We start from the raw sequence: 11,303 nt of genomic DNA, 5'->3' as shown, positions 1-11,303 counted from the left end.
GTCTGGGCATGGGAGGAGTTTATTGATCGATTCGAGCGGCAGTACTTCCCGACCACATTCATCGTCAAGAGAGCATTAGAGTTCAAGACTCTGGTGCAGGGGACATGTCCGTGGCGCAGTATGCGGCCCGTTTTGTGGGGCTATTGAGGTTTACGCCGTATTTCATTAATGATGAGAGCGGAAGGCCCGTCGTTTTAAGAACGGCTTGCTTTACGGTCTTCAAGGCCGTGTTATTGGGCATAATCTCTTAACCTTTCGGCGGTAGTACGGAGAGCTCAAATTTACGATATTGAGTGGGTCGACACACGAGCGATCGCGTATTGCTCGAGGCCGGGTGGCCTGTGCTTCTGTCGAATTAGTCACTGATCGGGGTCGACATTCAATTGATGAACAATGATCTTTAGGTTAATGCCGGGCATATCTTCATGAGACCACGCGAATACGTTTACATATTGTCGAAGGAGGTTTATAATCTTGTCTTGCAATAAAGATGTCAGAGACGACCCGACCTGGACCATTCTAGATGGATCGAGCCGTCGAGTGGAATGGGGGTCCAGTGAGGGAATAGTTATTGTCTGATGTGAAGCCCTTAGTGGCATTGTATAGCACTTCCGAGCTTCATATTGGTCTTCTCTGACCAACCCGATGCCCTGATCGGTCCGGAATTTCATTGCCAAGTGATAGGTTGAGACTATCTCTCACAGGGCGTTGAGAGAGGGTCAGCCTAGGATTGCATTGTAAACAGACGAGTAGTCCACCACCAAAAAGTTGATCATCGTGGTCACTTGGTTCTGCCTATATCCGGCGATGAGCGGGAGTTGTATTGACTCTTCGAGAATAACTTTACCTCCTGAGAATCCAAGCAAAGGAGTCTTGACGGCTCGGAGTCAAGACCGTCCGACTCCCATCTTATCGAAAGCCTCAGCGAAGAAGACATCAGCGGATGATCTAGTATTGATGAGGATTCAGAATACCTTATGATTAGCTATGGTCAGGGTGACCATAAGTGCGTCGTCGTACGGATGGTGTATTCCTTGAGCATCTTCTTTGGTGAAGGTTAGGCTATGACCCTCCACTTTTTTGCTCTTTCAGGGGCCTTCTGATAAGTAGAACTTTATTTTCGGGGCGACCAATGTTCCTCGCATTAAATTATTTGAGTCTCCTCCGCCTCCGTGACCGCGGATCTCCTCGGTCGGCACGTTGTTGATCGGTTGCTCATGTTTCGCCACGACTCGATCTCTTTTACGAATGACGTACTCCCCAAGATAGCCATTGCGAATGAGTGCCTTGATCTCTTGTTTGAAGTTGAAAAAATCACTTGTGTTGTGTCCGTGATCCCGATGAAAGAGACAGTATTTGTTTTTTACTTCTATTTTTTGGATCGGACTTCAATTTGTTCGACCAGTGGAGGAGACGTTTGTCCTAGATCTCCATCAGAACTTGCTCTGGGGGTCTTGTTAAGAGGAGTATACATCTTGAATTTGTTGTCAGGTCGTTTGCTCGGACGTTGATTATCTTGCGATCGGTCGTCCTTCCTTTTCTTGTTCCCGCTGGCCGAACTGGGTTCTACTTTCAATAGCTTGTCTTTGCCCACTGATCCTTTGCTTTGGTTGGCCTTTCGTAGAGTGGAGCTTCCTCGGCATTGGAATATTTTTACGACCTGTTCAATAGGTCAGCCGTCGTTGTTAGCGGGTTTTTATCCAGCGAGAAGAGAAACTTGGGGTCCCTTAATCCTCCCATGATCGCAGTCAGAGCAAGTTCTTGAAAGTTTTTCTGCACTTGCATTACTTCAAGGTTGAAGCGCTTAAAGTAGTCTTTCAGCAATTCTCCTTCTTTTTGGATGACGTGGAGAAGGTGTGAAGCTGGTTTAAGCCTTTTCTTTCCCTTGATGAAGTTCGTGATGAAAATCTGTCCGAATTGGGAGAATAAGCTAATGGAATTCGGCTTCAACTGCTTGAACCACAGTCGGGCGGCTCCGCTTAAGGTCAGGGAGAATGCTCGGCACATCACCGCAAAGGATGCGTTGTGGAGTTCCATCCAGACTCTGAAGGATTCCAGATGTTCGGACGGGTCGGTAGCCCCCGATAAGGGGGTGATTTGCGGCATTCGGAACCTGTCCAGCAAACGCGCTTGCATAATGTCAGTAGTGAACAGAGGCTCAGTTTCTTCTATTATCGCTTCCATTAGAGTCAGAGTATTGACATGGTAGGCCTATTGTATGTCCCGAATCTGACCTCGCAAGTCCTTAATCTCAACTTCCCATGGTTCACCACTCTCGGCTGTAGTTTCGAGTGGCGCTTTGCCACACTTTTTTCGGTCTAGTTCATGGTGTAGGTTAGAAGCATGCAAAGCGCCGGTCCTAAAAACGTGAGAAGGGGCTGGTTTGGTTAACCCAAGCTGCCGACTCCTCTGAGAGGTAGCGAGCGTATGGGCAGACTGAAGAGGGTTATGGCCCATTTGCTCATTTTCCTAGACGACCCTCTATACTTGCTGGCCCAGTTGCTCCAACAATTGCCTCATGGTGTTCAGGGTCTCTACTTATTGCTCGATAGAATTCAACTGTCCTCCTTTATTGCGAGATTGCTGAGCCTGCCTTGTGGGACTGGAGTCAACCTACTGTTGGGAGGTGGAATCCCGGTGACTATCAGGCTATTCTGACAGCGTAAGGTCAGGTGCAACAAGAGATACTCGAGTTTTCTTCTTTCCTCTAGCCATCACGGTTCTTTTGGTAAAGCAGGAAACGGTTTTACTGTCGCTTCCCACAAAAGGCACCAAACTATTGATTTGATTTTCCGGTGGACCCTCCTTAAACCCTGAAGGACACCTACACATAAGAAACAAAAGATGAAAGGAAGACCGTGGCTAGTGCAGGGGACCCTCCAATGCCAAAGTTAGGGAGGGATCTGGGTCTTTGTGGAAATAGTTCAAAGGAAAAGAGTCACTAGTCTCTTTAGGTTTATGAGTTGTGTACCTTTCACCGCTTAGGGGCTTCCTTATTTATACGAGAGGGAAGATCACATGGTCGGAAGATCTTATTTGTTAGAGGAAAGATCACACCGTTGGAGATCTTTCCCGTTTAGATCTCTAAAGATCACGGAGATCTTCCTTGGAACATGGGTGTCTGAGATCTCTGGGATCGTGGCCTTATCTCTTGAGATCTCGAGAGAGATCTTCGGGCCATTAGCCTCGAAAAAGACCAAGTGTTATCTGGAATCAATAGACCCGTCCGCCCAAACCGTGCATGCAAGGGATACTCCACGCTAAGACTCCTCAACTTTTGAATCTACCACTAATCTAGGCCATTCAATCTCCAAAGGGGAGAGTTCTGATCCTTTCCAATAAGGAAAGGAGATAAGGAAAGCCAAGACGGAACAAGGTTCCGCTGTTGCACCGTTTTTCACACAATGCAAACCGCATCGTAAGGGGATTCTTTCCGCAACACGTCCGATAGCTACATCCAGGCCATCAATCTCATGAGTTAGGGGGTGTCGGATGGAAAATACGGACTACTCAGAAGAACCGATTCAAGAAGAGGTTTACCGGGATATAATCTACCATTAGAGCAGAACCCATTTGCTCGAACTCAGTTCGAAATCTGCTCGAACTCGACTGAGCCGAGCACGAGCTGCTGCTCGGAGCTCAAAGCCCGAGTCGAGTCGAGCCGAGTACGAGCTGGGGCTCAAGCAGACCGAGTCAAGCACGAGTTAGGCAAAGCTCGGCTCGGCTCGACACCTCTATAGTACAAGCAATGTAAGAAAGGCCCGAAAGATTTCCAAACCTATAAATCTTTCTCTTTTCGACATCGGAGAGAACCATAACCATACAAATAGAAAGAAGCGAGAGAGGGAGAGTCGTGCTAATGAATCATGGGATGATGGATAATGGCCCCATCATGGGATGATCTTATGAATCATGGTGGGCCACCGCCACCCTAGGGTCCAAAGTGATATCCATACCATCGATCGGTGGGCCCCACTTGGCCCATCATCAAAATACAATCTAATCTTATAAAAACACCCACCTATGGCCTTCTTCTTTAGCTCCTAGGACTCCTCGGCTCCTAAGCTAACTCTTTAAAGGTGGATGATGATGTTTGAAGGGTTGGATGGTGAGATGAGGGGGTAGGAAGTGGGCCTTAATCTTTTCTCTCCTTAGAGCTTTTCTCTCATGGAAGCTTGGGAAATGGTGGAGAGAATGGGAGAGGAGAAGGTGTTGTAAGAGAGATGGGATGGGAGGAATGGATGTTGTAAGAAAGAGACATTGAGGGTATCGGCTTGGTTGAAATTTGGTTGAGAGAGGGATGGGTGGAGAGAGAGAGAGAGAGAGAGAGAGAGAGAGAGAGAGAGAGACTTGACTTTGGGTAAGGCTTGTATAAGAGAAGGATGGGATGTGTACTTGACTTGTGATTGATTGATTGATGTGAAAGGTGGTAGAGATCCTCTCAAAATTTGCAACGCGCGGTATTTTCTTTGAAATAAACGCAGGCCTACAACTCCTGGCCTGGATATCGCATCGGTGTGCGAGATGCAACGTTGGAACCGCGACGATGATGCGATCGCTAGGATACAAGTTTCAAGTTGAGTTGACATAGATATACAAGATGTGACTTAGGGTCGTATGCAAACGCCGATTACTGGTCGCAAGTTGCCGAAATTCAACCGGAGTACCGTGGAGGTGTATGGAATGGTACGGTTAAAGATACGGGCCTTACGACTCTCCTTCCTAATAAAAATTTCATCCTTAAAATTTACACAATATCACAATCCAACATAACTCATAAGGAAATAGGAAACACAACATCATCATATAAAATCGGAGACAACATACAAAATACAACATATAATCATTCATCAAAAAGATGGGGATAACGTTCTCGAATCTAACCTCGTGCTCCTAAGACTCCTCATCAATAGAATGGTGACCCCACCGCACCTTCACCAAGGGAATGACCTTGGTCCGGAGGACCCGCTCCTTCTGATCAAGGTACTGGCCGCTCAATGTAAGAAGCATCCTTATGAACCTCCAATGGCTGCAATCAATAATAAGAACTACTTTTGAAAGATACTTCCTCAACATAGATACATGAAAAATATTGTAGACGCCGGACAACTGAGGTGGCAAGGCAAGGTGATAGGCCACGGCGCCAACGCACCCCGTGATCTCGAAAGGTCCTATAAATCTCAGGCAAGCTTGCCCTTCGCTCCAAATCAAACTACGCTCTTCATGGGCGAGACCTTGACATACACTCTGTCCCTAACAGTGAACTCTAAGGGACGACGCCGTCAATCGGTAAAACTCTTCTACCAGCTCTGAGTTGTGCACCCTGTCTGATGATATCGATAGCTTCTAACGTCTCTGCACAAGCTCGGGACTTAGGAGACACCGCTCAACCTCGGTCCAACAACTTAGAGATCTACACGGCCTGCCATATAGCGCCTCAAAAGGAGCCATGCTAATGGTCGCATGGTAGCTGTTGTTGTATGTAAACTCGGCCAGATGCAAATGCTCCCCAGCTATATGAGAAGTCAATTACGTAAGCCCAAAGCATATCCTTAAGGATTTAGTTAACCCTCTCATTTTGCCAATCGGTTTTCGAGATGATATGAGGTCTTGGAGTCAGAAAGCAGACCCCATCACTCTCGAAAGCTCCACAAAATCGAGACGTAAACATCGGGTCTCGGTAAAAAATGATTGAAACTGGAACGCCGTGCAATCTCACAATCTCCTTGATGAATAATCTACAAGCCGATCCATAGACCAAGAAGCACAAATCACGAGAAAATGTGCCGATTTCGTCGGATGATCCATGACAACCCAGATGGTGTCGTGACCGCGCTGAGTCCTCGACATGATAAAATCGGTGATACGTGCTCCCACTTCCACAATGAGATGCTCAACGGCCGCAATGGACCAGGGGGTCTCTAATGATCGGCCTTGACATGCCGGCATGTGTCACACTCGATCACAAAACTGGAATCCGGCACTTCATCCCCGCCTAAAAATACCGTCACCTCATATCACGAGTACATCTTTGTTGAGCTAGGGTGGATAGAAAACCACGATCGATATGCCTCGATCATAAGATCTCTGTGTAACTCGGGAATATCTGGAACACATAATCGGCCTTTGAAGTAAAGTCCACCATCAGAACCAATTGTCAATCTGCCCGCTCCTCGGATGTGGCCTCTGCTCGGTAACCCTGTAACAACTCGTCTGTCTGCTGGCCTCAATCAACCTTGTGACAAGAGAGGGTTGAATCGATAGGCTCAATAGTTGAATGATAGAAGACCTGCAAACTAAACTCGAAGTCATATCGCCACATCCTCAAGCATCTTCCACTCCCCGAATCATCATGTGCGCCACTAGGCCTCGTGGTTGACGGTTAAGGGCATTCGCCACCATGTTCCCCTTGCTCGGGTGGTACAAGATCAAAATTATAATCCTTCAGAGCTCCATCCAACATCTCTGCCTCATGTTCATCTTGGACCGAGAGAATAGATACTTTAAGCTCTTGTGGTTGGAGAAGAGCTCGAACCTAACCCCATAGAGATAGTGCCTCCACACCTTCGTGTGAAGATGACTGTTGCCAACTCCAAATCATGTGTGGGGTAGTTCACTCATGGACCTTGATGGGCAAGACCCATAAGCCATCGGCCTCTCGTGCCGCATCGTGACAAGACCTAAACCAATATATGAGGCATCAATAAATACAACGAATCCATCACTCCTATAGAGGACGAGTAAGGACAGGAGCGGACGTGAGGCGGTCCTTCGGCTCCACAAATGCTCGCTCACAAGCATCACTCCACACAAGCTTTGCGCCCTTGGTCAATGGGGCTATAATACGGGAGAATCCCTCAATGAAATGCCGGTAGTAGCCTGCCCAAATCAAGGAAACTACGGATCTCGGACATGTTCGTGGGCTGGCCCCACCGACGCACTACATCAACCTTCGAGGGATCACTATGACGCCCTCCCTCGTCACCACGTGACCGATGAACTTCACCTCCTCTTGTCAAAACTCGCACTTTTCCAGCTTCGCATACAACTGATGGGCATGTAGGGTCTGCAATGCAATCTCCAGATCTTTACAAGCTCCTCACGGGTCCTCGAATATATCGAATGTCGTCGATGAATACTACAACAAACTAGTTGAGATATGGACGGAAGACATCGTTCATCAACTGGCATGAAGACCGCGAGCACATTGGTTAGTCCGAAGGACATGACCTAGAACTCAAAATGACCATAACGTGTCTTGAATGCTCTTCGAGATGTCCTCCTCTCGGACCCAAATCTGATGATAATCGGACCGTAGATTAATCTTCGAAAAGAACTGTGCACCCTGCAGCTAATCATATAAATCATCGATCCTTGAGAGAGAATACTTATTCTTAATCGTGACCTGGTTGAGCTTGTGGTAATCCATGTAGAGCCCCAACGAGCTATCTTTCTTCCTGACGAATAGTACCGACGCTCCCCACGACGAACTTCTTGGATGAATGAAGACTAGCTCACGCAACTCATCCAACTCCTGCAGCTCTTGCAACTCCATCGGTGTCATACCATACGGGGCATTTAAGATAGGCGCGGTTCCGGGCATAAGATCAATCAAACTCAATATGTCGTTGTGGTGGCAACCCCAAAATCTCTGAAATACATCAAGAAAATCGCAAACCACAGGTAATTGATTGACGCTCACTACTATGGGCTCCTCTACTGCGCACGACATCAAACAAGATAACGACTCTCCGTTGGGCTTGGCAATGAACTGAAATTAAGGTAAGCCTAGTATGCAGAACATGACTGTCCTCGCGGAACAGTCCAAGATGGCGTGGTACTCGGTAAGTTAATCCATGCCCAAGATAACGTCAAAATCTAACATCAGCAGCACGTACAAGTCCGTGGGTAAGAAAATCTCTCCCACTAATATGGGGTAAGATGAACAGAAGTGGCCTAATACTGTAGTCTTTCCCAAGGGCATCGATACGGTCAAACCCTCTCGAGCAGACTCTGTTGGTAATCCAGTCGAACGACAGAATCCCTCTGACATAAATGAGTTCGAAGCACCAGAATTAAATAAAACTCGGGCGATTTATGCAAAGACTGAAAGTATACCCTCAACAACTTCTCCAGATGACTTCGGTCCTGTTGAGCCGCATAGAATCTACCCTGAGCTGGCTAGGGAGGTGTCTGTCCCCTTTGAGGTCCTTGGTGCTGTTGTTGCCTCTACGATGGCCTGTACTATTATCTTTGCTACTGGTGGGGCATCGGCGGCTGAGGTGGCTATGGATGCTGCTGCTGTGGTCGTTGTTGTGCTAGAGGCTGTTGTGGTCGTTGTTGTGCTAGAGGCTACTGTGGTCCTCCCGACTGCTGCAGATGAGGGCGAGGGCACTCATACACGCAGTGCCCATTCCCACCATATCCAAAATAAGTCCCTATAAATGGCTGATGGGGTGGCGCTAGAGGTGTCACTGGTGCTGCTGGTGCTCTGGCAGATGGGTGGCTCCTGTACCTCTATGCCCGTCGATACTGTTGGGAGCTACTGGAGGGGGCCTGCCTCTTCCGACCCCTCCTTTGATCTTGATTGCTTTGCCCACTGGCCCACTCAGTCTCATAAATCTAAGCCCTCCGCACTACCACTTAAAAAGTTAGGAGCTCATGCCCAATAACACGACCTCAAAGACCGTAATGTAAGTCATTCTCAAAACGGTGGGCCTTCCACCCCTCATCATCAACTAAATATGGCACAAATCTTGATAGCGTCATACAATGGGCCGCATATTGGGCCACGGACATGTCCCCCTGCACCAGAGTCTTGAACTCTAACCTCGCTGATGACGAATGTGATTAGGGAAGTACTGCTGCTCGAATCGGTCAATAAAATCCTCCCATATTTAGATAAAATCAGGCTCTACAACACGGGTAACATAGGTCCACTAATACTCAGCCTCACCCTAGAGAAGAAATACTGCCAATCGAACTCAATATTGGGTCATACATGCCATAGTATTAAAAATCTTCTCCACATTGGAGCGCCACCTCTTGGCTGTAGTCGGATCTAGCTCGCCTTGGACCCGTGGAGGATCAAGTTGTTGGAACTCTTGAAGAAGGGCACTAGCGTGCTCTTACTTTGCCTGGGCTGGTGAAACAACTGGGCGCCTGCCCTGCCCCTGGAGGGTGGCTGTCACAACTTGTGACATCTGCTATAATTGGGAGGCACTCACATGTACAGTCAGATCTGCACCAGTCTCAGGTGAAGGAACAACATCCTTAGGCTGGGGAGCAGGGATCTCTGAGGATGGAACAGGAGTCGTGAGTGGTAAAGTGGGAGTCGCTCGGGCCACTCTCCTAGGCGGCATGTCCTATAGAAATGAACAAAAGTGCTCGTCAATCTTGAAAACTCTCAAAGGCATGTTAGGGGACTAAATCGGAAGGTTACGCACTCGGAACCTAATTGACCTAAACTCATACTAGACATATGATGTTGTTCTAAGTTGTTCCTAAGTTATGCTCCGATACCAACTTCTATCATGTCCCAAACTTAGAAACCGGGCTCACAAAATTTTTGATCGCTAAATCCGGTGCTGACAGCCTCCATAGTACCCCATTCTCGGCTCCCGGCACCCATATACCAGGTTCCAAACCTATTATCCTACAAGGAGGATTTTTCTTCATAAATTTATTTCGTAACAAGCATAATCATAAGCATAACCCACGAACAATAACTAAGACACCATCATAAAATCCACTATGATAAAAAACTTTTAGGTACAATACGTATAAAGGGAAATATAATAACAAATTGGAAGCTCCAAAAGTCCACCGCACGCTCTAATCTCAATGCCGCTGCGACCAAGCATCACCTGCATGCAATGGTCTTGCATAAGCTTTATGAAAACCTTAGAGGGTGGTGAGAGTGTGTGCGCAATATAAGCGTGCTCTTAATGCAATAATGAGTAATGCGAAAATATACCGGTAAGTCCATGAATGCTATCACCGTATCAAGGCTATGCGATGTAAGGCATGAATGTTATCGGCCATGTCAAGGCCATGCGATGTAAGCATGAATGCTATCCACCATACCAAGGCCATGCGTTGTGAGATGCAACTCAAGCATAGCAGTCCTCATCCGATTCCACATATCAATGCAACTCATCATTAAAGCATTAAATATAGGCCTATAAAGCACCCACTAATCACGGGGGTCTATTACACTCTACGCCAGCTTACCACCCCTATCCGAGCACACAACTGGGTAAGTGAAAGAGACCTCACTATTCGCCTACCAATATCTAGCCCGACTCATCGATAGCGGACCCATTCCTCAAGCTGGTCAAACTCAACCTAGATATTGGCCTCTCACTCAGGCGGGTAAGGTCACACCCCTTTCCAACCAATCACGACACAGTGGGAGACGCGACCTCGGTATATGACCTCGTGCGCTCATGTATCCACTCGGTCTCGACGTTGGAGTCATCCTCTGGTACCATAGGGTTTAGAGATTTTCACCCAACGACATTAATGGCACACCGATGCTAATAATGTATTTCTAATATCCATTCTAACCCTCCACTATGTGCCTATGGAGGCCACGACCCTAATGTTGCTAGGGCGTATAGAAACCACATCATACAATGCAAGATGCATGAGTTATACTATCCAGTCATGCATCAATCTTGTGTGTATCGTGCGCTCATGAGGGACAACACCACCTATCGGGAGTCTCATAAACAACTTACCAAAGGCATATGTAATGGTCAACCTTATCTCATCGCAAGCATGCAGATGATGTGTATAGACATGTATCATGATGTTATCGTTACATACTCATAATTGGTATTAATAATCGGCATTGATAATTGGCCTATATGCAAGGCGGGATCTATAAATGAACAACCGATCTAAACCATAATATAAAGATCGGCCCTCGACCATGGATATATCAAATCTGACAGTACGGAGCCATTCGTCTATGGCGAGGATGGATTATGCAACATCAATGGGGCCCAATGATTTGGGTTAACCCACTAAGAGAATGATGATAATGGACTTAATAAGGCCTAAGGGAAGGTCACAATGAGGACATCTAACCATCATTGTCCATCAATGTGGACATCTAACCAACATTGCTCCCAAAGAGTGGCCCACATAAGGGATTCATATGCAACGTAACGGCCACACGTACATCACACCGGGCCTCGCCCTTGGGCCTCAAATACATCACAATGGGTTATAACCCATGGGCCTCGAATACACAATAGGTGGGCCCTGCACCTGGGCCTCAAATACGAGCCCTAAAT

At 47.2% G+C, this 11,303-nt stretch overlaps 1 protein-coding gene across 1 annotated transcript; it reads right to left on the bottom strand.

Annotated features, from left to right (window-relative positions):
• Positions 1–1,653: 1,653 nt before the first annotated feature.
• On the bottom strand, positions 1,654–2,184 carry LOC131225620 (uncharacterized). Its single transcript, XM_058221183.1, has one exon. The coding sequence runs from the start codon at positions 2,182–2,184 to the stop codon at positions 1,654–1,656; it is 531 nt and encodes a 176-aa protein (XP_058077166.1).
• Positions 2,185–11,303: the final 9,119 nt, after the last annotated feature.

This window comes from Magnolia sinica, chromosome 2 (assembly GCF_029962835.1).
Source record: "Magnolia sinica isolate HGM2019 chromosome 2, MsV1, whole genome shotgun sequence".
Taxonomy (NCBI): domain Eukaryota; kingdom Viridiplantae; phylum Streptophyta; class Magnoliopsida; order Magnoliales; family Magnoliaceae; genus Magnolia; species Magnolia sinica.
This window is presented reverse-complemented; position numbering and strand designations above follow the sequence as displayed.

Coding starts and splice junctions, on each gene's coding strand:
- LOC131225620 (XM_058221183.1), bottom strand. CDS start 2,184: ATGGAAGCGATAATAGAAGAAACTGAGCCTCTGTTCACTACTGACATT.